The sequence below is a fragment of the Salvia hispanica genome, chromosome 4, assembly GCF_023119035.1.
Source record: "Salvia hispanica cultivar TCC Black 2014 chromosome 4, UniMelb_Shisp_WGS_1.0, whole genome shotgun sequence".
NCBI lineage: Eukaryota > Viridiplantae > Streptophyta > Magnoliopsida > Lamiales > Lamiaceae > Salvia > Salvia hispanica.
This window is the reverse complement of record NC_062968.1, coordinates 24,619,219-24,647,153: the sequence shown is the minus strand read 5'-3', so window position 1 is coordinate 24,647,153 and position 27,935 is coordinate 24,619,219. Positions and strand designations below refer to the sequence as shown.

The 27,935-nt window shown below is 38.1% G+C and overlaps 5 protein-coding genes, 1 long non-coding RNA gene and 1 pseudogene across 6 annotated transcripts; 2 read left to right on the top strand and 5 right to left on the bottom strand.

Moving 5' to 3' along the window:
• The first annotated feature begins 10 nt into the window (after nt 1–10).
• On the top strand, nt 11–1,118 carry LOC125222866. The gene is made up of 2 exons (XR_007176623.1): nt 11–768; nt 862–1,118. It is a non-coding gene; the product is annotated as an uncharacterized LOC125222866 (long non-coding RNA).
• LOC125222865 (jacalin-related lectin 3) lies at nt 1,090–3,413 on the bottom strand. Its single transcript, XM_048125711.1, has 5 exons — nt 3,360–3,413; nt 3,092–3,295; nt 2,318–3,025; nt 1,586–2,227; nt 1,090–1,506 (listed from the first exon to the last, which is right to left on the bottom strand). Exons 1-5 carry the CDS (start codon nt 3,360–3,362, stop codon nt 1,204–1,206), a joined length of 1,860 nt encoding a protein of 619 aa, XP_047981668.1. The 5' UTR covers nt 3,363–3,413; the 3' UTR covers nt 1,090–1,203.
• A 1,096-nt stretch (nt 3,414–4,509) lies between these two features.
• LOC125223164 (lon protease 2-like) lies at nt 4,510–5,845 on the top strand. Its single transcript, XM_048126176.1, has one exon. The coding sequence runs from the start codon at nt 4,754–4,756 to the stop codon at nt 5,579–5,581; it is 828 nt and encodes a 275-aa protein (XP_047982133.1). The 5' UTR covers nt 4,510–4,753; the 3' UTR covers nt 5,582–5,845.
• Nucleotides 5,846–6,540: 695 nt separating this feature from the next.
• LOC125223166 (protein WALLS ARE THIN 1-like) lies at nt 6,541–7,774 on the bottom strand. Its single transcript, XM_048126178.1, has 2 exons — nt 7,614–7,774; nt 6,541–6,957 (listed from the first exon to the last, which is right to left on the bottom strand). Exons 1-2 carry the CDS (start codon nt 7,772–7,774, stop codon nt 6,780–6,782), a joined length of 339 nt encoding a protein of 112 aa, XP_047982135.1. The 3' UTR covers nt 6,541–6,779.
• A 397-nt stretch (nt 7,775–8,171) lies between these two features.
• On the bottom strand, nt 8,172–8,980 carry LOC125223165 (annotated as a pseudogene).
• Nucleotides 8,981–17,931: 8,951 nt separating this feature from the next.
• On the bottom strand, nt 17,932–20,519 carry LOC125220743 (transcription initiation factor IIF subunit beta-like). The gene is made up of 5 exons (XM_048122889.1): nt 20,327–20,519; nt 19,419–19,549; nt 19,251–19,325; nt 18,447–18,596; nt 17,932–18,368 (listed from the first exon to the last, which is right to left on the bottom strand). Exons 1-5 carry the CDS (start codon nt 20,517–20,519, stop codon nt 18,246–18,248), a joined length of 672 nt encoding a protein of 223 aa, XP_047978846.1. The 3' UTR covers nt 17,932–18,245.
• A 5,375-nt stretch (nt 20,520–25,894) lies between these two features.
• LOC125224225 (protein EXPRESSION OF TERPENOIDS 1-like) lies at nt 25,895–27,449 on the bottom strand. Its single transcript, XM_048127589.1, has 2 exons — nt 26,747–27,449; nt 25,895–26,467 (listed from the first exon to the last, which is right to left on the bottom strand). The coding sequence occupies exons 1-2, from the start codon at nt 26,961–26,963 to the stop codon at nt 26,118–26,120; spliced, it is 567 nt and encodes a 188-aa protein (XP_047983546.1). The 5' UTR covers nt 26,964–27,449; the 3' UTR covers nt 25,895–26,117.
• Between the last annotated feature and the right edge of the window lie 486 nt (nt 27,450–27,935).

Sequence of the window (27,935 nt, the reverse complement as noted above, 5' to 3'; positions counted from 1 at the left end):
TAAATGGAGAGAGAAAATATAATTTTTATATTCATGTGAGAGAGAACTTTTTCCAAAAAGGGAAATGTGACATCTTTTGTGGGACAAACTAAAAAGGAAAGTGTGCCAACTTCTCTGGGACGGAGGGAGTACTATACTCTATATATGAACTAATTTTCCCATCCTGTTATTTTACATTCTAGTGGACACCGTTTAGTAGAGGGAGAAATGCTTTTACATTTAAGCTTACATTTAAACTGGTGTGTAGTGATTTTGTTCATCAAACTTATGAGAATCCACCCCAGCATTTATTCTTTCATTTCTTAGTCGTAGGAAAAATATATATTCTCCATTATCCTTCTACTTACTTTTAGAGTTACTTTATTCCTTATTTCTCCATTATGTTCTATCTATTTACTCGCTATCAGCATTTCTGAAGTTGATATTTACAGTGTGTAAAAGGTAAGAATATGTTTGATTAGACTTGCAGAATATTTGGTTTAAAAATTGTAAATGTGCTTTTTGAAATAGGATCTTGAACTCCTTGACCTTTATGTATTAATTGTAATATTCATCCAGCTATGAGATATCCAGAACTTAATGGCAGCCAAATTCAGAAAAAGACTCTGATTCTAATGATAATAGGAGATTATTTAGTCACTCCTTGATTTCTTCTCTTTTGTGAATATCCACTGTGCAGATATTTTATACGACTCCTGGTCCCCGGCTATGACTGTAAGTTCGATTTGCATCAGCATTCTATCTATGCTGTCAAGCTCCACCGCGAAGGTTAGTCCAATAATATTCAACTGTCGATTTATCTCTGATCTGAATTCTGAAACTGTTCCCGGACATTGATCTCTCGAATTTTGCCATATGCAGCAACGCCCAGCCGACAATGACCGCTATGTGAAGAATTGTAAGAATGGCAGATCTCCGAAGGAGACGAGATGGTGGTTTCACGATGATAAAGTGTGAATGCAGATAAACATGTAACTCATTCTCACTCTATCCTACATAGGTCGGCTGAAAATTGAAACATGTAACTCATTGTCACTCTATCCTAAACTGCTCTATCATACATTTCTGTAGCATGTTGATCTATTGGTATATATAAATGTATGTTATGTTGTATTCAATCAAAGAGGTTGCCAAACTAGACACCATTTATTTATTGAGGTGTGCTAGAAGATGCATTATTTAAAGAAAAACATAATTAATCAATCAAGAAAAATACTTCATAAGTGATGAAGAAGCCTTAGGTGTTTTTCTATTCCCCAACCAGTGCTGCATGTGTACTCCAATAGCGTCAAGATGTGTGCTGCTCTTGCCGTGAAACCCAACCACCTTCCCCTCTGTCGTCCCCGACGTGAAATACGTGCCAGTTTCTTCCCCAAAAGGACCATATTTCTTTCTGCTAGTGTGGAACGTTAACGAACGGATCACTTTACTTCCTTGTTCACTTTTTATCGAACCATAGTATCCACTTATGCATGTTAACACCTCGTTTGGATAGTCTAGCTTCACCTGCAACACCATACATACAATCAAAAACAGGTTTGATGTAATGGAAACAAACAAGTTTGTACTATCTTATATGTCTAACCCGATTTGCTGTCTGTCCGTTTGTGCCTCCGTGCTTAACCGACCACACAGATTGGCCGTTTCGATCATACTCGATTTCTACACAGCAAATTGCATCTGTTATAGTAAGAATGATCTGTTTGATCCCTGTGAATACTCCATCGTCCCACGGCTTCCCTCCTTCCCCGCCCCACGGCCCTGGCCCGTATGGAGCTGGATGCACTACCTCGTCCGTTTGTCCTCGCTTGCCAAATTTGAAAGGCCATTCAGAGCCATCAGCTGCCTTTTTAGCTACCAATGCAGCTTGGTTGGTCGCTTTAGAAGCAGAGTGTTTGTCATTGGCGGTTGGAGGAACATTTGCTACTTTGCCTGAAGCAGAGCTTTTAGCATTGGCGGCTGGAGAAGCATTCGCTACTTTACCTTCTAGAACGTGAACACCGATTGCATCAAGAAACAATCCTCTCCGGCCATGAAATCCGACAATCATGGACCCTTCCTTCAACTTGGTAGAGAAGAACTCCCCTTCCTCCTCTCCATATGGCCCGTACTTGCCTTTCGTCGTGTGGAAAGTGAGCGATTTTACCACGCTCGGACCCATTATCATCGTAGGCCCCATATAGCCCGTCAGATGAGTCAGGATCTCCGATGGATAATCAAAAACAACCTGCAAACAACAACAATCTTTGATACTCAACTTGAGGGGGAGTGTTTGAATATTAATAAAAAAACTGTATATATTGGTTCCACTGCATACCTTGTCCGTCTTGAACGCTCCCGTGCCGCCATTCTTGCTCCCCCAAACAATCTCTCCATTCCGCTCGTAACAAACCCGGACAGCCACAATGCAAACGTTGCGCGACAGGTTGATTTGTCGCACCCCGTCGTACACTCCATCATCGAACGCGCTCCCTCCGCCGCCACCCCACGGCCCCGATGTAACCACACCGCTACTATTCTCAATTATTTTGTCAGAACTAACATGATTATTCTGAATGCTTCTTTGAAAACTAACATGTTTATGAATCTTAGTGTTGGAGGATTCAAAGTTGGCGTAGTCATGATGATTAGAAGAAGTATCCTTTTGCCTTACAGCAACAATAAGATCATAATCGGCGCCAAGGCTTCCTTGGATCATAGAATATTGATTTTTATCGACAGGCTGAGAAATTTGGAGCTGAGAGTAATAGATAGAATTTGGAGAAGCAAGATGGTGGTTTTGAAATGGCTCGATGTAAGCACCAATTGCATCAAGAAACCAGCCAGACTTGCCAAGAAATCCGACAATCCTTCCTTGTATTTTGGGGAAGGAAAAATAGGTTCCTTGTTCGACCCCAAAGGGTCCATACCGTCTCTTGTTGCTCTCTAGTGATAGGGCTCGCACGAACACAGGTCCTCGTTCGTGCAAATGCCCGAAGTATCCATGCGCCGATGTTAGGTACTCGTCTGGGTAGTCAAGCCTAATCTGGTTGACCACAACAAACAAAACATTAGAATTAACTTGATGACATGAATAAATAGAGATTGATACCTTATCTATCTTGGAGCCTCCACTTCCACCATGAATTTCCGACCAGATGGATCTTCCATTGATCTCGTATTCGATTCTGATGGAGTCGATAGCATCCCCATGACTTATCTCCAGTTGCCTCACAGTCGAGTACACGCCATCGTCCCAATATTGCCCCTCTTGCCCTCCCCACGGCCCCACCAACACCGTCTGTTTCCCATAATTCTGCAACAATCAATAAACATCAATATTCATGCAGTTAGGTTAGGGAACTGCGATGTGGGCTTACCATTTCTAGAGAGAAAAAAGTAGTGTTGTCGAGAGAGAAACTAAAGAAAGAAGAATGTTGTGTATGAGGGTTTGAAGGGACGTGAATATATATATGGAAAATTGTATAAGGCTGGAAAAATTCTGGGTTCCACTATGGAGGGAAAGCATTCAAAAGAAGAGCATTTGATTCCAAAACTTAAGATATTAATGCTGTATCCCATAATTTAATTTGATGCCTCACTTTGTGCCATTTTCGAATATACTACTATAATTAGTGTTTGAAAGTTGAATTTGATTATATAAAATTATTAACCCTACTAAGGGCATTGATGTCGTCGAGCTGGTCGAACGAATTTCATCGACTAGATCTTGTTCTAGTCGGTCTGGATTGCGTATCGAGTGACTCACGACAACATGTGCAAGCTCGGAAGTTGGGAGTGGGTTGGGGCCATGTGCTTAGCTGCAACATCGTACATACATACTAAGTTGTCTAAGCACGAGGTAGCGGATGCTCTAAGTGATATGGGTGTGTGAGTGAATTGAAGTGAATGGGATAAAGGACATGAAGTGAATTTGGAAATGGTTACAGAATCAAATGTAGATTTATTAGGATTTACTTCCAATTGGAGAAGAATAAATCTCCACTAATGGAGTGTAATTATGGGATTAGTGGAGAACTGATTCTATGTTTCTATTACAGATGTGCGATGGATACAAATTACTTTTCCCTTTCACAAACTAAGTTCAAAATTTGAGTGAAAGACAAGCATATACTAGTCCAAATCAAGAAAGACTTAAGTACATATTCATAAGTGGGGAAATTAAGATAGTTATAATTAAGTAAATTCTCTCTCCGTCCAAAAAAAAATATTTAGCCCTATTTGTGGACAATACAGGTTTTAGTGAAAAATTGGTAAAATAGAGAGGAAAAAAAGTAGATAAAGTAAGATAATGTGGAGAAATAGTAAATAAAAATAAGGAAGAGAAGAGAAAAAATTGATAAAGTATGAGAGGAAAACTTTCAATTTTTATAAAATGAAACTATTTTGTGGATATAGCAAAATGGACGCTCAAAAGAATTCGGTGATGGTTGAGAGTTTTTCTCATATAGGCCATGCCGAGTGAGATCCGATAAATTATTTTATAATAAATGAATAGTTAGTTGGCTTGTGCCGCACAAACTCCAGATAAACACCCCATCCACGTGTAAAACCAAAGACCACAGCAAAATCTCCGTCTTCCCCAATTATCCAAAACACCAAACCCTAAAACCTTCATTCAATCAATCTCAATGGCGATGATTCAGTGAAGATTACCCACTCTCCTCCACAATTCCTACATGCCATTCAATAATTCCTCAATCAATTTCCCCTTCCCCCCTTCCTAGACCCCATTTCTCTCTCCTCTCCGAAAATGGCGCTGCCTCAGCTCCTGCATTCTCCTCCATCTCCATCGCCCTCGTCCTCCACCTCCCTAATCTCCCCCAAACCCCAATTAAACCCCGCCCGCAGCTTCCTCTCCCCACCGCGCCGCCGTCGCCCCAATCCCCTGTCGTGCGCCGCCTCCTCGTTCCCGGAGAAGCACCACACAAACCCTAAATCCGACTACGCGGCGGAGCTCCCCCTCTTCCCCCTCCCCCTCGTCCTCTTCCCCGGCGCCGTCCTCCCCCTCCAAATCTTCGAATTCCGGTACCGCATGATGATGCACACCCTCCTCCACACCGACCTCCGCTTCGGCGTCATCTACACCGACGCCTCCACCGGCACCTCCGACGTCGGCTGCGTGGGAGAGGTCGTGAAGCACGAGCGCCTCGTCGACGACCGATTCTTCCTCATCTGCAAGGGCCAGGAGCGCTTCCGCGTGAATCGATTGGTCCGCACCAAACCCTACCTCGTCGGCGAGGTCACCTGGCTCGAGGACCGCCCCTCCGCCGGCGAGCTCCACGACCTGGACGCACTCGCCGGGGAGGTCGAGAGCTACATGAAGGATGTGATCCGCCTCTCGAATCGCATAAATGGCAAGCCCGAGAAGGAGGTGCAGGATCTGCGGAAGAACCTCTTCCCCACGCCCTTCTCCTTCTTCGTGGGAAGCACCTTCGAGGGGGCCCCGAGGGAGCAGCAGGCGCTGCTGGAGCTCGAGGATACGGCTGTGAGGCTGAAGCGAGAGAAGGAGACGCTCAGGAATACCCTCAATTACTTGACGGCTGCGTCTGCCGTCAAGGATGTGTTCCCTTCGACATAGCAATACCAAATGTGGGGTAATAATACAGTATGTGTTACTCCATGTGCTAATGTCTAAACTTTTGATATCCAATACATAAAATTCACTTGCTCAATTGCTTTTCTTGAATTCAACTATCTTGTAAGAGTTGATAAATTAGGATCATGATCAAGATTCAAGTAAATGCTCTTGTTGATTGTTGAGTATGATAGCACTTGTTGATTGTTGAGTGTAACAAATTAGGATCATGATTCAAGAAAATGCACTTGTTGATTGTTGAGTATAGCAAAGGCAGTTTTCCTGTTAGGAATAATAATCTAACTAGTGCCTAGTGGTGAGTGTGTGTAGTGTTGGGAAAAATTTGAAAACTTTGCACTTAATATCCATTAAGACATGGTTGTGAAAGTGTTATGTTCAATTCAGTTTTGTAACTTTGTTCAACTAGTTAGTTATTACTAGAGACAAGCAACATCTATGTTTACTTGTATCAATATTGGTTGTTGCAGTTTGCTTTTCCACCCCTTCTCCTGTGATTGCCATCTTCATTTGCAAGTTTTCTTGTTGGAGAGATGGCAAATTTTACAGTCTGTGCGAGTGCTTCTCTTGCAAATCTACTTGCAGTTGCATACACATATTCACTTTAGTTTGAATCTTGAAACCAATCCACTCTTCATATCCTAGGATTTGCTGTCTTATAAAGTGAATGATCCAAAATGTGTTTCTGAACCTATGTTTTGGAGTTTGGACTATCACAAAGTGATCAAGAAAAATGCTTTGTGGGGCCCATTGACAGGCTCGAGTTTTCTTCAAAGTATCAATCCAGTTTTTTGGTTCGGCCCGGTTCAACTATACAAACTGCTATAACACGACAATCCGCCCCAAAATCGCAACGTTTCGCTCACATACTTCAACAATCGGCCAACATAAAACAACAATATGCTCATATATTGTTACATGTAATTCTTAAGAAAAACACAAAATACCTTGTCTAATCAAACACCATTAAAACTTGGTACTAGTATATAAAAACACAACGGACATCCATCTTAGTACATCCCATTTCACAAAATCAAAATCATTACAATCAACATACCCCCAAAACCTTCTTCCTTTTTCTTCCCAACTTTTTTTGTTCCTAACTTATAGGAAGATGAAAATCAAACCATTTTTCATATTAAATTAAATATAGCCGAACATGATTTTCCTATTTTATCCATAGTCAAACATTCTCCGTTGACTGCGAGAGGAGTGGCTGGGTGATGGATGGCCTGATCTGCGGGGTGGCTCTGCTGGTGTTGTGCTCCGCGCGGCATTGGATCTCTGCAAACTTCTTCTCTTCGCTCTTCCCCCAAAGCACCAAATACAATCCGAATATGATCAGCACTGCACCAATTATCCTGTCCATCGCACACCCACCAATCAAAATTAGTCATTATTCATTGGGTCGGCTCTATTTACTTCTAGATTCAATTTTATAATTATATTGATTTCATGAAAATACGAAATTAAATAAACGACAAAATATTAGGACGAGGAGAGAACACACTAGATCCCAACTCGGTCGGGGAATAGGGGATGCATTATTAAACAAAATGTGACATTCTTGACCTCCAAAGATATGGATGGCTAGGAACTTGCTAACTCTATGATATATCCCCATCAAATTGATCATATTTTATTTTATTTTTTACTACTATATATACTAATAATAGAGATGCCCAATTCAATTAGAAAACGACAGACGTAGTTTAAGCGAGCCAGGATCGAAAATTCATAGTGTAAGATGACATTCAGTTCATTAAACAAGATGATAGTTAGATTATAATAGGAGATAAGCAAAAATGGACTTGTATAGGAGTAAATTAGTCACATGATGAGGTGGATGAATGATTGCAAGATACAGTGCAATTTTCGCACTGTGAAACGAGCCGAGATACATTGTCACATGCAGTAAAAGGGCAAACATGGCAACAGAATGACATCTCATAGAATTTAACTAAGATCGAGTGAATTGGTTCGATTAATGATATATAAAAAAAATAGCGAGTCGTACCCGCCCAAGTAGAACTCCTCTCCCAAGAGAAGGGAAGAGGTGATAGCCACGACGAGTGTCTGGACGGGCTGGTAGACTGCGACGAAGACGGGGCCACCTTTATCTATGCACCATATCTGTACAGCGAAGGCAATCCCAGATGCCACCACTCCCTGCATCATAAGACTTGGCTGTCATCTTGATTGTCTTGACAAAACACACATTGGGGTGTGTACATGTACAAACATGTACGACTTTCAATAATTTGATAAATAAATGTATAGTAATTTTGTACATTCAATATGATTTACTTAAACCACATGGCTCAACTCAACAATGGAGATTTAAGACCCACTAGTGCTTCAATAATGTTCTCTATTGCTTAGACAATTTCTTTAATATGGTGTCCTTTCCTTAACTTGAAGAAATTAAATATTCAAGCTAGCTTTCATTTTCATCATTTTCTTCTCAATATATGAATTCATTTAATTTAAATAATTCGCTTGCCATAGTTGGTTTTACTAATATAATGATAGAAGTAACTTAGAAACCAATTAGACTAAATGTGAAGGATGAGACTTATGTAGTGATTTTAGTACTTACAGCGTAGAAGACGCTGAAGACCTCGGAGCCGGTGCGGATGAGCCAGGCCTCGCCATTCCTCTCGAAGAAGGCAGCGATGACGAGGAACTGGAGGATCCCAAAGAAGCACGGGTAGGAGGTGAAGGAGAGGCGGGCGGGATACCTTTTGAGCACAGGCGCCTGCAGCACGAGCCAGCCGGCCCATGACAGGCAGTGGCCTATCAGGTAGAGGCATCCCGTCGTCCAGCTCGCATCTCCCGACACTGCCATGGAGGGCGGCGTCGCAGGGGTGTAGATGGCGGGCCCCTTGAAGAGCGTGATGACAGACGCAGATGAGGAGGCCTGCCACCTTGGAGACCCCGTCCTTGCGGTCCAACCGCACCTTCTCTATGCGGACAAGGGCGAAAGTCGGGGAAGTGTTGTCGAGTCCGACGAGGTAGAAGCCTTGGTTGGCCGTTATCCCTACTATTGCGAGGAGGAAGCTCCATGTGATGGGCGGCCTCTCCTTCCTGTTCATGTGAATATAAATAAAGAGGAATAGTAAAATTTAAAGGTAAATATTAAGCACATAGGAGTATATACTTTTCGAGAAAGTAGGCGAAGGGGAGGAGGAGGATGAAGGCGAGGATGTTTCGATATCTTGCTGATGCCCATGTTGAGGGCGAGGCGGGAGACGACGTGGAAGCCTGCATAGCCGAATTGTAAGGCCAGCATGGCTATGTGGAGCTGGAATTTCATTCGCCGCCCCATACCCGAGCCTGCATCTGCCATTGCTAGCTGTAGTTGAGAGGATTATAGATGAGAGATTGAGGTGAAGGTGGGATTTAGGGTGATATATATATAGATATTGAGGAGAGGACCCCACGAGGACGAGAGGGGTGTAGGTCAAAATTTGAGGCTTTGAAAGTAGTGTTCAAGTGTTGTATGCTAGTCTCTTACATTCGTATGGACAACCCTTGCAGTTCATCTAAGATTATTAGTGTTTTTGTTGCATGTTTTGCAATACGAATTTCACAATTAATGCTGACTTGTTCATGTTTTTATGTGTCATTTGTGACAACTACCTTCAACTTAGACATCTATTGTCCAATCGGATGGGTTCGAGTTTGTATTTACTAGTCTCTCATATTCATATATATAAATACCCAATAAATTCGAGAAATTAGTAGAGAATAGAAAAGAAATGTAGTATGGTACTAATGATGAAGTGTGGGGTATGGAGGGTGTGGTGTGGTGATGAGCCGCCGCTGCGCACGAGGGGAGGGGGTGGCGGTGCCCTTCCACCGTGCCACCGTCATCGTCCTAAACCCCACCACCCCTTCCCCTTCACATTTAATACTTTCCCACTAATTCAAACATAGGCTAAAACTTATTTAAAATAAACTGACTTACACTATTACCTCTAATTTTACCCCGTTGACTTTTATAATTTCATACTACTATGCAATTTTACATAATGCTATTTTGACGCTCGCCACTACTTTTGTAGATCTAAACCAGTTTTAGTATTTGTTTTGTATAACTAACATACTAATATAAATCAAAGTATAATATAAACAATTCTATTTCTAGTTGTACAATCCTGATTACAGTTATTACGTGTATTTCTTAACTTATTAAATTAATAGATAAAGAAATTTTACATTTTCTAATATGATTATTTTTTCAAAACATAATTCCTCAACATATCAAAACTGTCTCTAATATTATTTTATGTATATAAGCAAAGAGTCTGATTATATTATCTGCTGGTTTAAATGGGATCAAGATCACAAGATTTTGATTTATTAATTTTATAAGAAGATTTTGATTTTTTATTCACTTCGATTTCTACTCCAATCCCGGACACAATTTTTTGATCGCCGATTTTGCATTATTTATAAAATAGGAGTTTATAATTAGTTTATTAATTTAGATTTTTTGAACACACACACAGGCAAAAAATCTTTATTTTGTGATGATGGTAAGAAAAGCAATGAGTGGAAATTTAGGAGACTTACTTCAAAAATTTTGTAGCATGAGGGACATTAATTAATTAAGTAAAATGAATTATTTAAGGTAATAAATATGGTGCTCCCACTATCAATCCACCTCCCAAAGATGGGCTGTAGTCTAATATTAATTGTTTTACTTTAATCGACATTGTGCCCCCTCTCTTTTCAAACCACCATCAGTATCATTCTATAACCTTTCAAATATCTAGCAATATCATTCTATAACCTTTCAAATATCTAGTAAAGTTGATTCCTGTCCAAACAATAAATATAATCATATTCAATTATTTCTACAATTATAATGGAATAATCTATTTAAGATTATCAAATTTTTTAGATATATTTTTGATAGTGTGAGTTTATTCGAGCCTTGTTACAATTTGTTGTGTAATCAAGAATGAAATTTGCAGATTAACTGCAAGAATGTAAATCGTAGGAATTGGAGAAATTTTATTGATCTTGAGAGAAATAAATTGGGGGAATTACGAGCTGAAGTAATACAGACTATTCAGCTTTCACAAACTATTTAAACTCTAAAAGAATTCAACGTTGACTCAATCTAACGGTTGAGATTATAAGATCTCAACTTGTACATATCCTACGGCTACTGAGACTCAAGATCAAATTGGCTTTGATCTAAGCTTCTCCATCCTTCTGTTAGCTATCATGCAACTGATTCATCAAAACATTACAAATCTCCACCTTGATGTTTCAGCTGCTAAGATGGTTACCCTTCGAGATCTTCACTAAACTCATGCACAACTCGAGCTTAGCCTTAGGCAGGGGCTTAGTCAACATATCAGCTGGGTTCTCAGCTGTGTCCACTTTAAACACCCTTATGTTTCCTTTCTCTACCTCTTTCCGAATGAAATGTAACCGCACATCAATGTGCTTGCTCCTCTCGTGATACACTTGATGTTTTGCTAAGCATAAGGCACTGTTGTTATCACAACCAATGCTAATAGACTCCTGAAACACACCAAAATCCTGCAACAATCCTCTGATCCAAACACTTTCCTTGACAGCAGATGTTAATGCCATAAATTCTGCTTCAGTTGTTAACAAAGCAACCACACCTTGAAGACTGCTTTTCCAGCTGATAACAGTCCCATATAAGGTGAATAAGTACCCTGATTGAGATCTTCGTGTGTCCATATTTCCAGCAAAATCTGAATCACTCCAACCCATCAGTGGATCCCCTTCAAACTCATGGCCTCCTTCGAACAAGATCCCAACAGATGTAGTTCCCTTTAGGTATCTCATCAGCCATTTCAATGCTGACCAATGTTCCTTTCCGTGATTGGACATATATCTGCTTGTCACTGACACAGCTTGTGCTATGTCCGGCCGAGTACTAATCATGGCATACATTACGCTCCCAATGATGTTTGCATAAGGAATCTGCCTCATCTCTTTCTCCTCAGCTTCATTCTTAGGCTTTTGATCCTCACTCAGCTTGTAGTGTTGCCCCAAAGGTACAGAAACCTCTTTCACATTTTCCATTTGAAATTTCTTGATCAATCTGAAACGTAGTCAGCTTGGCTCAACCAAATTTCCTTCTTCTCTCTATTTCTGACTATAGTCATCCCCAAGATCCTCTTTGCAGGTCCTAGATCCTTCATCTCAAAAGCAGTTGCTAGATCTTCCTTAACTTTCTGGATTTCCTTTACACTTGCTCCAGCCAACAGCATATCATCAACGTACAAGAGTAGATAGGCTATTGCAGTTCCACCTACACTCTTGATATAAACACATTCATCATATGAAGATCTTAGAAAACCACTCTTGATCATGTGACTGTTGAACTTCATGTGCCACTGTCTACTTGCTTGCTTGAGTCCATATATGCTCTTTTTCAACAAGCACACTTTATTTTCATCCCCTAACTTCACAAAACCCTTAGGTTGTGTCATGTATATGGTCTCCTTCAAATCACCATGCAAGAAGGCTGTCTTGACATCTAGTTGATCAAGTTCCCAATCATTCCTCGCAACTATTGCCAAGAGTATCCTGATGGATGTATGCTTCACCACAGGAGAGAACACCTCATCATAATCAATACCATGCTCCTATGTGAAACCTCTAGCCACTAGCCTGGCCTTAAACCTGACTTTCTCTGTACCAGCAGCTTCCAATTTTCTCTTGAAAATCCACTTACAGCTGACCACTCTTCTACCATCTGGTCTCTCCACCAAGACCCAAGTACCATTTTTCAGCAATGAATCAATCTCCTCAATCATGGCTTGCATCCATTTCTGATGGTCCTTGCTTTCAACTGCTTCCTCATAAGAGCATGGTTCTGAGTATTCAACCTCTTCTGCCACCAATAAGCAAAAAAACAAGAATTCAGCATCAGAATATTTCGTTGAAGGCTTTACTGCTCTTCTAGCTCTGTCTCTGGCTAGCTTCCAGCTTTGAGGGGCATTTGGTGTGGGAGGCTGAGGTTCCTGACTTGACTCAGATGCACTTATCTCTTCTTTCTGTTGCTGCTGATTTTCTTCTGCCTCCACCTCAAATTCAGATGTCTCCACCTTTTCTTTCCCAGCATCTGATGTTGATCTAAAAGGCATTTCAGTTTCCGAGAAAATAACATCTCTGCTAACTATTACCTTTCCCCTCCCAGGCTCAATGCACCACAACCTATATCCCTTCACACCTTGTTGATAACCAATCATGACACATTTTAATGCCCGAGCTTCCAGTTTTCCCTGTTTCACATGCGCAAAAGCTTTACAACCAAAAGTTCTTAGATCATCATAAGTGACATGCCTGCCAAACCATCTACTGTCTGGTGTATCACCATTTATGCTAGAAGAGGGACATTTATTTATTAATTTCACAGCAGTGGTGGCTGCCTCAGCCCAAAATCTCTTCCCCCATTCCAGCTCCAAGCAGCATACATCTGACTCTTTCAAGTATGGTGCGGTTTGCCCTCTCTGCAACCCCATTTTGCTGTGGGTTCAGAGGGACGGTTCTGTGCCTTTTTATTCCCTTAGATTTACAAAACTCATCAAACTCTCTTGACAGGTATTCCAACCCATTGTCTGTTCTAAAACATTTCAGATTAGTGCCTTTTCTGCCTCAACTTCACAGCACCATTCTTTGAATCTCTTTAATGCCTCTGATTTCTCTTTAAGGATGTATATCCATAATTTCCTCGAGTAATCATCAATGATACTCATGTAGTATCTTCCACCCCCAATGGATTTTTCTTGAGCTGGCCCCCACAAGTCACTGTGGGCATAATCTAGAGGCTTCGTAGATGTGTGAACACCCTTAGGATAAGACAACTTCTTTGCTTTTCCAAGCACACATTCCTCACATTTTAATGCACTGGTTTCATCATCACTATATTGAACCAGATCCTTCTTTACCAGCTCCTTCATTGTTCCAATGGCCGGATGTCCTAGCCTAGCATGCCAGAGATTCACATTATCTGTTACAAGAACTTGGCCAACTCCCTGATCTCCTCTCTGAATAGCTGATGTCATATAGTATAGACTTCCTTTCCTTTCAGCTCTCATCAGAATTCTTCCTGCCTTGCTGACAAACATCTGTCCAGCCTCAGAAACAAACTTGCATCCTTTTTTCTCAAGTGAGCCCAATGATATCAGATTTCTCTTCACTTCAGGAATGTATTTGACATCATTCAAGATAACAACACATCCATTATCTACTTTCAGCCTTACAGTACCTATGCCTTTAATTGAGCAGACTTGATTATTGCCAAGAACAACTGATCCAGTTGTCCCTTTTATATTTTCAAACCAGTCAAGATTTGGACTCATATGGAAGCTACACCCTGAGTCCATTATCCATGAGCTCCCTTCTTTACTATCCATGATATTCAGAGCAACAGATACTTCACCATCCTCTGCTTCTTCAGCTGAATTCACTGCCTTTGCACCCAGACTTTCTTGCTTTCTCTTCCAAGCAAAACAATCCTTCTTGATATGGTCGGGCTTCTTGCACCAGTGGCAAGAACGGGTCTCCTTTTGATCACTTGGCACATTCTTGGAGACTTCATTCACCTTCTTGTATGGCTTCTTTCCCTTGAATTTCTTCACATTCAAGCTTTCAGATACAAAATCCTCGATCCTCATCTCCCCCTTTTGCAATTCCTTCGACCTTAAAGCCGACTGCACTTCTAGGAGTGTCACGGTTTTCTCACGCCCATACAAGATAGCATCGCGCAGCTAATCATAGCTGGAGGGAAGCGCATTCAATAATAGAATTGCTTTATCCTCTTCCCCTATCGACACATCGATGTTTTCAAGATCATCGATGGTCTTGTTGAAATCCTCCAATTGTTCCAAAACCCCTTTTCCCTCCAAGAATTTGTAAGAATACAACCGCTGCTTCATAAGCAGCCTATTCGCAAGCGATTTCGTAAGGTATAAATCTTCCAGTTTAGACAGAATACCTGCAGCTGTTGTTTCCCTCGCGATCTCCCGCAGCACTTTATCGCCAAGGCACAAGACTATTGTGCTGTGAGCTTTCGCCTCAATCTCTGCACGCTTCTTGACATTCTTCTCATCGGTGCCCTTAGCCTCCTTGGTTTCCTTCTCCTCTTTCTCCAAGGCGGAAGCCAAGCCCTGCTGAGTGAGCATAGCACGAATCTTCATCCTCCATAACGCGAAGTCGTTCTTGCCGGTGAATTTTTCAGCTTCGAAACGAGACGCCATCTTGGTCGCAGATCCGATTCCAGCCAAAATTAATCGGAAAAAACTTTCAAAAGTGATTCCGGCAGACGGCGCCAATTGTTACAATTTGTTGTGTAATCAAGAATGAAATCTGCAGATTAACTGCAAGAATGTAAATCGCAGGAATTGGAGAAATTTTATTGATCTTGAGAGAAGTAAATTGGGGGAATTACGAGCTGAAGTAATACAGACTATTCAGCTTTCACAAACTATTTAAACTCTAAAAGAATTCAACGTTGACTCAATCTAACGGTTGAGATTATAAGATCTCAACTTGTACATATCCTACAGCTACTGAGACTCAAGATCAAATTGGCTTTGATCTAAGCTTCTCCATCCTTCTGTTAGCTATCATGATTCATCAAAACATTACAAGCCTAAAATGAGATTTATAAAAAAAAATGTTTAATTTCTATTGTTCACCAGTTCCTTGAAAATGAATTTTTTATTTTAAAGTGGAATATAAAAATACTGAAGAATGTGTTTGGTTGATTTGAATAAGAGCAACGAATGTTAAAGCTTGAACTTTAATGTTTAGTTGTGTGGGTTCCATCGATTTGATTTCTAGCTAGGAGTATATTGTAATTATAACTGTTGAAGAATATTTATGAAGTTTTGCATTTTGTTTTTGTTATATGTGATTTTGTTATATTATCCTACACATAATTTAATGATATTTGTGTCGTTTATATAATTTTATAATTTGAGAATATATACTTAGATGATCGGAAATACTCCATATTGCAGAAGAAATAGTGATATTTGTTGTGTGATTTAGGAACATTAGACATGCCCATTTCAAATGATTCTCACCTGCAAAAAGAATTCCCTTTTTTCTAACTATAAAGTGCTTTACATTCATTCGCGCATGCACAGACATTGAAAAACGATTTCTTGACTTCATCATAATTTACCAAAGATTTGCACCGTAACAAAACCAGGATTTCGATGCCAAAAGGTCAAATTACTACTCCCTCCGTCCCGGCTAAGATGACATATTGCTTAGCCGGCACGGGATTTTAGGAGTTATTGGTTAAAGTGTTTAATTAGAGAGAGAGAAGGTGGGTGTAGGTATTAAAGTAGAGAGATGAAGATAGATGGATATTTTAATAGGAGTGAGAAAAAGTGGGAGTGTATTAATTGGAGAGAGAAAGTTATCAAAAAAGGAAATGTGTCATCTTAGTTGGGACAAACTAAAAAGGAAAACGTGTCATCTTAAACGGGACGGAGGGAGTATTAATTAGTATTTTCTAATATTGATATTTCTAGAAGTAGCTATAACGTACTCCTAAGAGATACTACTTCCGTCCATGAAAGTTTGACACAGTTTACCATTTCGATCTGTCTCTAAAAGTTTGACACACTTAATTTTTCATTTTTACTCACATTTTATTATAAAACTAATAGTTTAAAAGTATGACCCACATCCCACCAACTTTTTCAACTCACTTTCCATTTCTTAAAACCTGTGTCGGGTCAAAGTGTGTCAATATTTGGAGGACGGAGATAGTAGTAGTTAAAAATATCAGGGCTCATGGCTAAAAATACCTCTATTAACAAGGAACGGAGGGACTATTATTCACTTGCTTTTTTTTTTGGAATAATTATAAATAAAAAACACTATGTTTTATGTATTTTGAACATCTACTATACTAATAGCCCACCGTCATTTTGACTTAAGAGAATTTGTACCACATAAAAATAATTATAAGAATTCATATCAAAACAATAAAAAGAGTACACAATAAATGCATTATTTTTTAATGTAACAAAATATTTATACTAGTGCTCAAAGGCATTAGTTAATTTGAAATTAACTAAAATAAATGAAACTTCTTAGAGAATAAATGTGTTTTAAATCTCAAATAGAATCAAATTAATGATCACATGGACATGACACCACTTGTGTTCCCCAAAGATCCATCGTTTCCAATTTCAATTTTCAATAGCAATTATCAATACTTGGTACGAAAAATAGGTGAATGTTTTATTTGGGAAGAAAGATTTAGACAATTTCCACCCAAATCCCGTGCACAAAACGACATCATGAAAATGAATGTTTGATTTTTGTCACAAGTTTCCATCAATTGTAATTTAGTTGAAAACAATATTAGTCTTTAAGCATCGTGGTAGGCCAAAATGACTCATAACTATGCTAGATTCTTGCAACATTTCAAATTAACTTTTACCTATTTCTATAAAATCTTAAACCCATAATTTGATTACCCTTCAGAATTGTTTTTTATGTGCTCCAATTATATTAGTAAACCAAAAATACATTGTTGAAGCCATATTAGTAGTATGATTTAATTTTATTCAATTTTGAAGTTTGGTCTCTTTCTCAAACAGTCCTTTAGTCAAAGATAGAGGAGAAAGGGGTCAATGAAGGAATCACCACTGTTGCCAACATAATGTAAGCCTAGTCAAGTCATCCCACCACTATCCAATCACACCATTGGGAAAGCTAGAACAAGCATCTCTGGTCCAAAGATGCTCTAACATCTTCATACAGGGGACAAATAAGATTCCTAGTTACTCACTTTTCTGATCCACTAAAACCAGTTGGTGACAACACTTTCCCAATGCAAAGGAGCTCATTTTACCTACTCACTTTCCATCCTCTTCAAAGACATGTGCAGAGTAACACATCACCACAGGCACAGATGATTAGCAAGCACTAACCAATTTTAAAGGCAGATTTGAATGTCTAAATATCATTATCACCAACCCTTTTGAAACTCATCAGCAGACAGCAGTGCTTAACAATTTTACAGAGAGCAACTACAAACCTTAATAAGCATGTTCCAACCTAGGTATAGTTCGTGGTGAAGGTTAACTACGTAACATGATTTAGAAAAGTTCTTACATATCCAGCTTTCAGAAATTCACTATGATAAAGTAGAGGCGAGGATGAATAAAACGAACAGAGAATACACGAAACAGAATGCAATCAATAAAGCCTAACAGTAAATAACCAAGACACATTGCTCTTCCACTTCCATTGAGGAGCTATATACATGGAAGAACACAATATCACGCATAATACAAATATCACAGATGGGAAATTGAATGAAAAAAATATCATAACTGAATAAAACATTAACAAAAGTTCGATGGAAGAGAAAACAGCAAATAGACATAATATACTAATGGCCTAATGAAAATTTGTAGATCCACAATGTAACTTAATCCACAAACGGCAGGGCATTTTTCCTTTTGGCATTAATCCCTTCCATTTATAGTTCTATGACGACTGTAGATCTAGACACATCTCCACATCAAAAAGAGATGTACGGGATTAAATATTGGGGCTTGTTTTCTTACAGAACATAATATCTCTTCATTGTAATATAATGTACACGAACAATGCCAAGTCATGTTTCAGCATCTGTATCCTCAACAGATTTCTTATACTCTGGCTTGAGCTCATAAGTACCTTGGTTTGTTCCTCTTTTATTGTACACGCATAGCTCATTTAATATCTCCTTCAAAAATTGCTGAAAAAGATACAGAAATTTATTTGATAACGAAACATAGAAACAGAAAGTGGAAATAGAGTTATGAGCAAGGCATACAGGGGGTTGATCAGTCTCTTGAACCAGCTGTTTGAGTGTCCAATTAGGTTGCCTCTCAAAAAGCTTGAACATGATATCTTCCAGCTCCCCGCGATCCCTTCTAGTTCTTTTCATATCAGCCCCCTTAACTGGAGCTGCCTTTTTCTTATCCTACACAAGTTAGAATTATTTGGAATTTGATTTTTCAGTAACTAAAGAATAAGCAATTGGGGGCAAGCTCCAAAGTTTGTAAAAGCATATTTGTGTGTAAGATGGCAACATGGAACAGGAATACATTCTGAACCAGAAACCAGAAGACATCACGTTAAAATTTCATATAACACTACACCAATTTCATGACTGAAAACTGAAATGAGGAGCATTAGCTGGAGACATGAAGATCCTATGTACACAGAAATCAAAGCTGGAGAAGGGCTGGACGGTTGGTCAATAAATAGTAGTACTACTTAATTTCCAGATCTTATTTGGTGCTATAACCACTCCATTTAAAAGCATTTGGAATGAACTCCAGACATGTCATGACTCATGAGACTAATAACAGGCATAAAAAATGACTACGAACATCAAGCAAATTTGATGCTTCAGTTAAATATCATCATTCCAAATGAGAGGAGATAATTTCACATGTTAATGTTATTATGATCATTCATAAAGGGTTGGCATACCCTGTTTTTGTCCAGCTCTTAACAAACCAATCTCTAATTTCTAGGGGCCTTGAACCAAAATAAAGCATACTCTACTACATGGCAGCACATATTTTCAAGATGCTGTATTAGATTAAACAAGAAAAAAGAAATTAATTACTTTAGAATTCGATGTAATGAATCCCATCATTCCAGGCATGGGTCTCATGTGTACGCCACGATCATTATTGAGTACCTGATAAGCATGAGAGATGGATATTACTTTCAGTAAGAACAGAGAAACTAAAAGTGGCAAAACTATAAGTTAATAGTAGCTCGACGCCCTGACCTGGATTTGTCTATTCTTAACCATGGACTTATTTGTCCTTTCCCGACACATTTTTCTGTACTCTTCAATGTTTGCATGGTGGGGTTTCATATCAAATTTATGCTCCACTTTTCCTTCCACTGCAACTCTTCCTTTAAAAGAGAACTTGGTATTATATACACAAGTGGCAAACGAAATAATAAGCACATCCAAAATCCTTCTGGTGAAACATAGCAATTTATTGAAGAATATAATGATAAGTAGCAGTAGTAAAGATCCATTTAACTTAACTTCCGGGGCTAGTTGCAACATTAACCTAGCCACTCTACTGATAGGTCGAAATGCATACACATAAAATAATTTCAGAGGACGATACCTTAAATAAAACTGAAAATGGATAGAATAGATCTGTGAGTGAGTTATGCACATCAAAGAGATAAAACCCATACACGAAAACTCTCTAAAAGTAAACAGTTTGTTCTTTTATCCATCATGTTTCATGAAATATCACAGCTACACAATGTGGCCTTCGAAAAAGGAAACTAGAAAATGTCAAGGAAGTTTATTGTCACTTTGCTCAAAATTCTCAGTGAACCGGAATAAGCCTTTCCACAGTTGTTGTGGACTCGATCACTCACAGCAATTCTATGCAGTTCCGTATCATACACCAGCACATTTACAATCCAAGTGCATATTAAAAGATTTAGAATAATAGCTAGAGCCCTAACACCAATTGTTCTTTACAATCTCTTTTGACATAACGTGTGTAACATATATCCATAATCATTATCGTGAACAATACAATTCCAATACTTTAAGGACTTGTTAGCGAATCTCATACTATAACAATAATCTTGTTAGTTCGAAGACAAGATTATTATGAAGCAGCAACAAAGAAAGCGGATTTAGACTCCAGATAAGGAAAACACCTTGAATCGACTCGGAGAAAATTCCCATGGGAACGAAATCTTTGGACATGTTGAGAGAGTAGCTCTTTGGTATATTCAGAATCTCACTCCCAGCCATCTCCATAGTAAACTGAGATGATAATTCAGAAATCAAAAACCCTAGCAAACCAAATTTCCCCAATTGAAACCAGCAATAATGCAAAATAAAATACATATAAATGCAATCCGTCTATATATAAAATACAAATTCAACAGTCTATAGACGGATTGCATTTATATGTATTTTATTTTGTATATTGCAAAATCTATTTATAACTTCTACAAATGTATATTGCATTTTTGTGTTTACAATATTGTATGTTTCGTGCCACTAATCTTTTTTGTGTTTACAATATTGCATTTTACTATTTCCCTAATAATAAAATGGGATATTGACATCTAATATCATGAAACTTTCAAAAAGTTGGGTTATTCCCACGAACTTTATCCCGGGTTTGTTTTTTCCCACGAATGAAAAAATTCCAACAAATAATATTATGATACGGATTTTTTTTCGTAATTTCTCGACATCAATTTTGAGAGCTTCAAGTTTTTCAATCTTTGAAGATGGTTTTTCTTGAAGCACATCCTCTAAAATTGTTCTTCAATCTATTAAAATAACATGAATTTTTCATTCGTGGGAAAAAACAAACTCGGGGTAAAGTTCGTGATATTATTCGCTAATTTAAAAATTCTTGGGAAAAACCCAACTTTTGGAAAGTTTTATTATATTAGATGTCAATCTTACTAATCTAAAGTGGCAGTTTATTGAAAAGTCATTTTTGTCCTTTTTGGAGGGAAAATGTAAAACTATTTTATTTATCCTTTTGGTCATTTTGAGAAATGGCAACCATTGGACAAAAAAGAGGCAAATATTATTGGAAAAAATATTGGTCTAATGAAATATTGGCTTCTCAAACAAGATAAAACACCTATACATACACACACCTTTAATTGAAGCTGCATTTTTATTGATTGATTTACTGATAATTTTATTTTTTATTGCAGCAAAGCAGGATGGGTGACGAATGCGGCAAGGCTGATGGAGGCGGGGTAGTGGCGGCAAGGCGGCGACTGGCTACGAAAAAGTGACGGATCCGGGGCGAGAGAAATAGGGGTAAAAGGTGTGAACACGAAAAAGAAGAGGAAGAAGAGAGAGAAGTACAACAGAGGCGGCTACCAGGTAGTGCAGACTCGCCAAAATCCTCCGGCGGTGGTGTGAAACCGTGAGAGATTCGTGAGAAAAAAAAGGAGAAGAAGAAACGGAGAGGAAGGAGAAAAACTGGCGAGGCAGCAGCGGTGGTCGGAGGAAAGAGAGATGAGGAAAGGAGAGGGCGGCGGTGGGCAGCTGCTGGCCGAGAGTGTTATGAAGTGTGGCGCAGTGGCGAGTGTGGAGGAAGCAAGTGGGTGGTGAATCAGGGCGGTGGACGGCGAGGCAAGGCGTGCCGGCGAACTGTGTCGTCGGGCAAGCGGAGGGAGGGAGGGAGGCGGGGCGGGCGGCGGCGCGTAGCAGGGCGGAAGGATTGGGGTACCGTTGAGGGAGAGAGAGAGAGAGAAATCAGGCGCATGTTTTAGGGTTTCATGAAATACTATTAGTTATTGTATTCTAATTGCGCTATAATTTTGGGCTTTTAATATAGCATATAATTTGTGTTCATACAGGAGTAGTATATAATTAATGTTCTTTTTAATTTTAATTGTAGACTTTGTATAAACTTATATACGATAAAAGTTAGTACAAAGTATTTAAGATAATAAAGGAAGAAGAACACTCCATCCCCACTTCTTTTTTTTTAAGTTATATACGAAGAGAGAAGAGATAATTGAATTATTTGTTATAGAAACCAATTTTGGATTAGGATAATATATTAATTGATTTTCATAATCTTAGCAATTTATTATTATTATTATTATTTGATTTATTTTTATTTAAGATAACTGTTCTTATTGTCTATCTTTCAATTCTTCTAAAAGAATTCATGATATCCATTTGCTTTATTAGTTTATTACAATAAATATTGTGATATATGCAACATTCTAACAATTGTAGAAATTTGACCATTAGGATAAATAATAAAATGAATTATATTTCATGTTTATTTGGATAATAATAATACTGATCAATTATTTAAATTACAAAATACTGTATAAATAATTGAAACTGGTGAATTATTTATTCCTTCAAATAGTTTTTTTTTTTATTCTTTTTGTAAATGGTAGTATTACATTTTTCTTTATTTGTATATCTTATTTTATTTCATCCATACATCTCCTCTTTTGTAATTTTTTTAATTTGTATGTCTTATTTTATTTATTCCTTCAAAAATAGCACAAGTATTAATACTAGTATCTCTAATAAAATTGAGGACTTGAGTTGAAATTAACCTTCAATTATACGAGGCCCATGCTTATCAGGCCGAATGGATTAGAAGAAAGGCCCAATTGACCCAATTATAAATTTTAACCAATTAGTCCATATCTTGAAATAGATAGGCCAGCCTTAGAATCACTTGGATTAATTTCCTATTATTCTTATAAATTTGTACTACAAAAATTTCCGCCTAATGTCAATGCTGAATTATCCACAATAAAAATCACAAACTTTCAAATTCCATAAAAACTTTCAGTTAACATTCATGAACCCCAACAAAAAAACAGTTTTAATAAATTACAAAAGGAATGTAATTAGAAAAATGACATATGACATAATTACGCACACTAATTAATTACAAGTTCTAATCAAATTATTTGCATGCAGATATGTGCTTCCTACACTCAGATCGAGTTCGATCTCAACGTACTACTGCATAATCATAATCGAAGGACATGTTTTAAAAATACACCACCATTTTTTTATTAAGTGCATACTACAAAATGAAGACAAAATGGTTGAAGTTAAGTTAAGCAGAAGAAGGTCTTGGCGTAGGTATGTAATATCTTACCTCTCTACATAGGTCAAGTTAACTGTTTTGGATGCACTGGCAATTCGCATGTGAAGTGGATACGGCTACACAGATAATGCTGTTCAATTAATCAACTTATATAGGGAAAATGTTATGCTACAAATTCTTTTTAAAACATTAACTACGAATCATAAATGTATGAATTCAAAAATTTAACTACTACAGTTATTTTTATCGCATGTGGAATTTTAAGGAATGAAAATGTATCTTAGTTTATATGAGGTCTCTTATGCACAGTGAGCTCATACGGCTTGCAGAATTGGAGGAAGAGACATGGCGATGGATGGAGGAGGGGGCGAGAGAAGGTGAGCTAGCGGTGGTGGAAGGGTAGAGAGAGTTGATGTGTTTCGTGACTTTAATTTGTTTATGTAAGTATCCTCATCATCCACACTTCGTCGAACTTGTAAAGTAAGACATATATCAATCCAAATATTCAGTGATACAATTCGCTCCTTTTATAATCCAATAAATCTTAGAACGAAACCTCGCTAGAGTTTGATTGGTCTCTCTTTCACATAGTATATAGTAGTACTACATACGGTCTCAATCGGTATAATGTACCTAGACCCCGTAATTAATATTTTAAGCCTTGAATTCTCCTACCGAAAATTACACTTCAAATGTAATCAAATTGAAAGGTACTACGATCAATATTTGGTGATTTATTTGATGAGAGAGAGAGAATTATTGTGACAAAGTGTGGTTTGGACCACAATTAGAAAGAAGAGGATTTAGTATGATAAGACACAGTAGAATGAAGCACGCGCTGCTGTCCCTAAACCCTATCATATATCTTGTTTTTCCTCACTCTATCAAACCCTACTCCTATTATTGCTTTTTCCCCCTTTTCTCAATTAGCACATTATATTCTTCCTCATAATCACTAATTACTGACCATTACCTTCACATTTTTATTTCTCTTTTACCCTATTTCTAACATATGTACCAAACGGGATTTATTTGGGTTTAAAGTTCATAAGTCCCAACAAAACCAGGCCTTACATAAGATATATAAGTCCATTAATAAACACATATACTAGGAATTAAACATATATAGGTCCAATCTATATACAGTGTCAAAGTCTTTTGAATTGAAACATTCTGTACTTTTTATTTGTAAATATATATGTGGAATCCCTAGCTAGCTATACTTTCACCTTTTTTCCTTTTCTTGAATCGAAGACTTGAATTTTGATTTTTAAACAAGTCTTTGTACAATTGAAGACCACATATATATACATACAGTCAAAGTTTACATAAATGATCTAATTTGATAAAACAAAAATTCACCTTAAAATAGAAACTAAGAACTATTTTAAGTCATTTGATTGTGAAGATTTATGCGGGATTCATAACTTTGTTGAATGATAGTACTATGTATCATCAACTTTTAATTCGTCATTTTTCAAAACGGGCGAGTACATTTTGTTTCACTCATCTCGTTTCATATCCTATTTGAAAATGATTTTTTAAACTAAGTCTTTCCACTCATCTCGTTTCATAACCATTTTATCCAAGATACAATTGCATAGAAATTAAATCATTCAAAGTGACACATAATATTTCATTTTTTAGCTATGCACAATCACCTTTAAGGTATTCATAAACTGCTTACTTTGTCACAAACATGCTAAATATTGATACAAGTATTACTATATATTGATGATTTCACTCATTTTTTCCAAAATACTAACAAATGAAACTGGAACCCTAACTCGTAGCACACACACACACACACAATCAAAACTGATGGTGAGCAAACACATCAAACAAGAACTAGGTGTGTATGTGTACCCTTTAGGAACGAAATGTCATTGTCTATAAAAGATTATTGAATTTCCACAAGGTACACAAATCATGGAATCTAGGGAAAGTTTCTGTGATTATGTTTTATTTCATACACATGCTAAGCTTCATATCTAGAAGCCTACACAAAAGAAAAAGTCCCTTTAATTTAATCTCACCAAATCACATTCAATCCATTTATGATATATCCAGCATTAATTAAACATCAGCATTTAGAAACCACAGCTTCCCTTTTTCTAGAGTTTGGTCAATATCAGATTTTAATTCCTCACAGCTTTCTTTCTCTGGGTCTTATTTTGTGACTACACATGCATTTATGAATAATAAATGACAATCTAGTTTAAAATTGGAGAGGACAATGATATGATATGGAATATCTTGAATATTGTTTATACTATTATTATAGATGTGTTTGTGAGTGAATTGTGTTAGGAGGGCTAAATGTCACTTCTACAATGTGCTTTTTATTGGGATATGAATAATGAAGCATAAAGTGACATTTGCCAATGTTTCAAACACTTGCAAAGCTGGACCGCCAAGTACTCCTTATTTTTATTCTTTCATTGAATTTGAATTTAATAAATAAACACACATAGAAAAAAAAACTCTACCTCAAAGGCATTAATCAAGCAATAAAACAAGGGGGAAGGAATCATGGGGTTGAAAATCAAGAAGAAAGCCAAATGAAGAAGACAAAAAGCATTCAAAGAGTGCAATAGTGATCAAACAACACAAATCAATGAAATCCGAAAGAAAGAAAAAAAGTTCCATGCTTTCGATAAGACCAAAACCCTTATAAATAAATAGGAGAATAACAAATGGAGAGAATCGTAATAGAAATTCGGACATAGTTAATTAATAACAAACCAACACACCTTCTTCTTCTTCTTCTTAACCTAACTCATTCCCTAAATTGTGTCAAAATAGGAAGACATTGAATTATAACCGTTACAACAATAACAAATGTTTATCAATGAGAAATATCAATTAGATTAACTCAATTCTCAAGGCCTTGGTGGCAAGAAATATTGCGTACCCGACATGTAGCCACTCGAATACATCGATGGGTCTAGCATCGAGGCATTCAAGTTGCTCGTCGGGGGTGGGGCCGCTGCAGCGCTCAGATGATGCTGCTGCGGCCCTCCACCGCCCGAGGAGCTCTCTCCTCCACCGCTATGGTAACGGCCTTCAGGGCCTTGATCATAGAGAATTCCTTTAAAAACATGGCCGCCGATGTTCACCGCCGTCTGATAGGCCAAAGTCTCCTCCACGTCGTCCACCGCGCTAACCCTCACGCACCGGAAAACCGCCGGAGAGTTCACTTCCGGCGGAAACTGCCCCGCCACCTCAAACCCTAATTATTCACAAGGCCAAAAAAATCATCACTACGAAATTTTCAACAACCTTTACCTAATATAAACATAATATAGATATATGAGGAAAGATTCGGACACCAATTTCCTTGACAAACTCTTTTTTGGGAGGCTATTTTGCGTCAGTTTTACTCTGAAACAGTAAAGGAAAAAAAAGGAGAGAAAGGTAAAGCTTATGAAACAACTAGTCATAAATCTTTTGTTAGATTCTCCTCTCACTTCTTCTTCTATGAGAATAAATGAGAATTGAGAATCCCCACCTCCGGCGGCGGAGGTATTCTCCCGGAGGCGCTTGAGGCTGTCGCCGCGAGAGAGGAGCCTCTCGCGGCGGCGGGCGGCGGGGACCCAGGTGCTCTTGACGTGGGTCTGGCAAGGGAAGCCGCGGCTCTTGCAGCAGGTGCGACACCTCATGTGCTCGCAGTCTTTCTTGGCTTGATTCCCACAGTCTTGACAGTTGATCATGTCTCTTCCGCTCATCGCATCCAAACCCTAATTCCAAACCAAACGTCACCGTTTTGGTTGATTTCCAGCTCACATGATCATTCGAAAACCCTTGCCCTTGTTGTAGCTAGATCTCCGCCCTAATTTTGTGTGTGACCTAGCAGCAAATCATTTCACTATCAAAATTGAAGAGTTTAGGTAAACGAAGGATGAAAGCAATGGTTCTTGATCTAAAACAAGGAAACACACACACAATCAATCTTTTTCTCTATCTCTCTCTCTATATATGTATATTATACTACTTGCACTATAGTCATTGTTGAAGTTGAGGAATGAGAATTGAAAGGGGGATGATATCGATGAGAGGAAATGAATTGAATAGTTTGTCTGTGTGTGTGTGTGCGCATTAAATTCACAGCCCTGCAAACGCCGCCATCGCCACTGCAACCTCAATTTAAGACCCCACAGTAACGTATTCTCCCTTTCTCTTCCTCCACTTCCTCTCTCACACACAACACGCACTAAAACTCTTCAAACATGGTAGGAGAGTGATATATGGTGGGGTGGGGCCTTTATTTGTTTGAGAACAAAATCTTAGCACCCCTTCTTCTCTACAGTTCTCTCCCAGTGTGAGATGGAAATTAATAGTCTCACTTTAAATTATGCATTTTATGTTCGCCATTAGATTTTATACAGTATTGTTTTGTTAGTTAAATGAGTTAAGAATAAAGTAAAATAAGTGACGTATCTATTTCACAAAATGTGTTAGTGTGAATCGACCGAAAAAGAATAACTTTGAATCACTTTAAGTGAGACGAAAGGAAAAGAGGAGAAAAAAATTTATCCAGCCCTAATTGCATGATCATCCAACAGTCTACATTTGCCGACATACATTGATTGGAAAATCTTTTAGCTTATAATATTCCTCTTTACACCATCAAAATGCACATAAAATTTAAATACTCCATAATGAATTTGTTATGTATAATATATATAGGTGTTGATAGG

Bases quoted from the DNA above. Each gene is read 5' to 3' on its own strand.
- LOC125222865 (XM_048125711.1), bottom strand. The intron at 3,026-3,091 runs GTATCAATCTCT...GTGGTCAACCAG, and splicing joins GAGGCTCCAAGATAGATAAG to ATTAGGCTTGACTACCCAGA. The intron at 2,228-2,317 runs GTATGCAGTGGA...TGTTGTTTGCAG, and splicing joins GAGCGTTCAAGACGGACAAG to GTTGTTTTTGATTATCCATC.
- LOC125223164 (XM_048126176.1), top strand. From the start codon at position 4,754: ATGGCGCTGCCTCAGCTCCTGCATTCTCCTCCATCTCCATCGCCCTCG.
- LOC125223166 (XM_048126178.1), bottom strand. From the start codon at position 7,774: ATGATGCAGGGAGTGGTGGCATCTGGGATTGCCTTCGCTGTACAGATA. The intron at 6,958-7,613 runs GTACGACTCGCT...TGCGATGGACAG, and splicing joins GAGGAGTTCTACTTGGGCGG to GATAATTGGTGCAGTGCTGA.
- LOC125220743 (XM_048122889.1), bottom strand. From the start codon at position 20,519: ATGTATTTTATTTTGCATTATTGCTGGTTTCAATTGGGGAAATTTGGT. The intron at 19,326-19,418 runs GTCAGGGCGTCG...CATGCTTATCAG, and splicing joins TTAAGAATAGACAAATCCAG to GTACTCAATAATGATCGTGG. The intron at 18,597-19,250 runs GTAATTAATTTC...TAACTTGTGTAG, and splicing joins TCATTACATCGAATTCTAAA to GATAAGAAAAAGGCAGCTCC.
- LOC125224225 (XM_048127589.1), bottom strand. From the start codon at position 26,963: ATGAGCGGAAGAGACATGATCAACTGTCAAGACTGTGGGAATCAAGCC. The intron at 26,468-26,746 runs GTGGGGATTCTC...GTGAATAATTAG, and splicing joins GAATACCTCCGCCGCCGGAG to GGTTTGAGGTGGCGGGGCAG.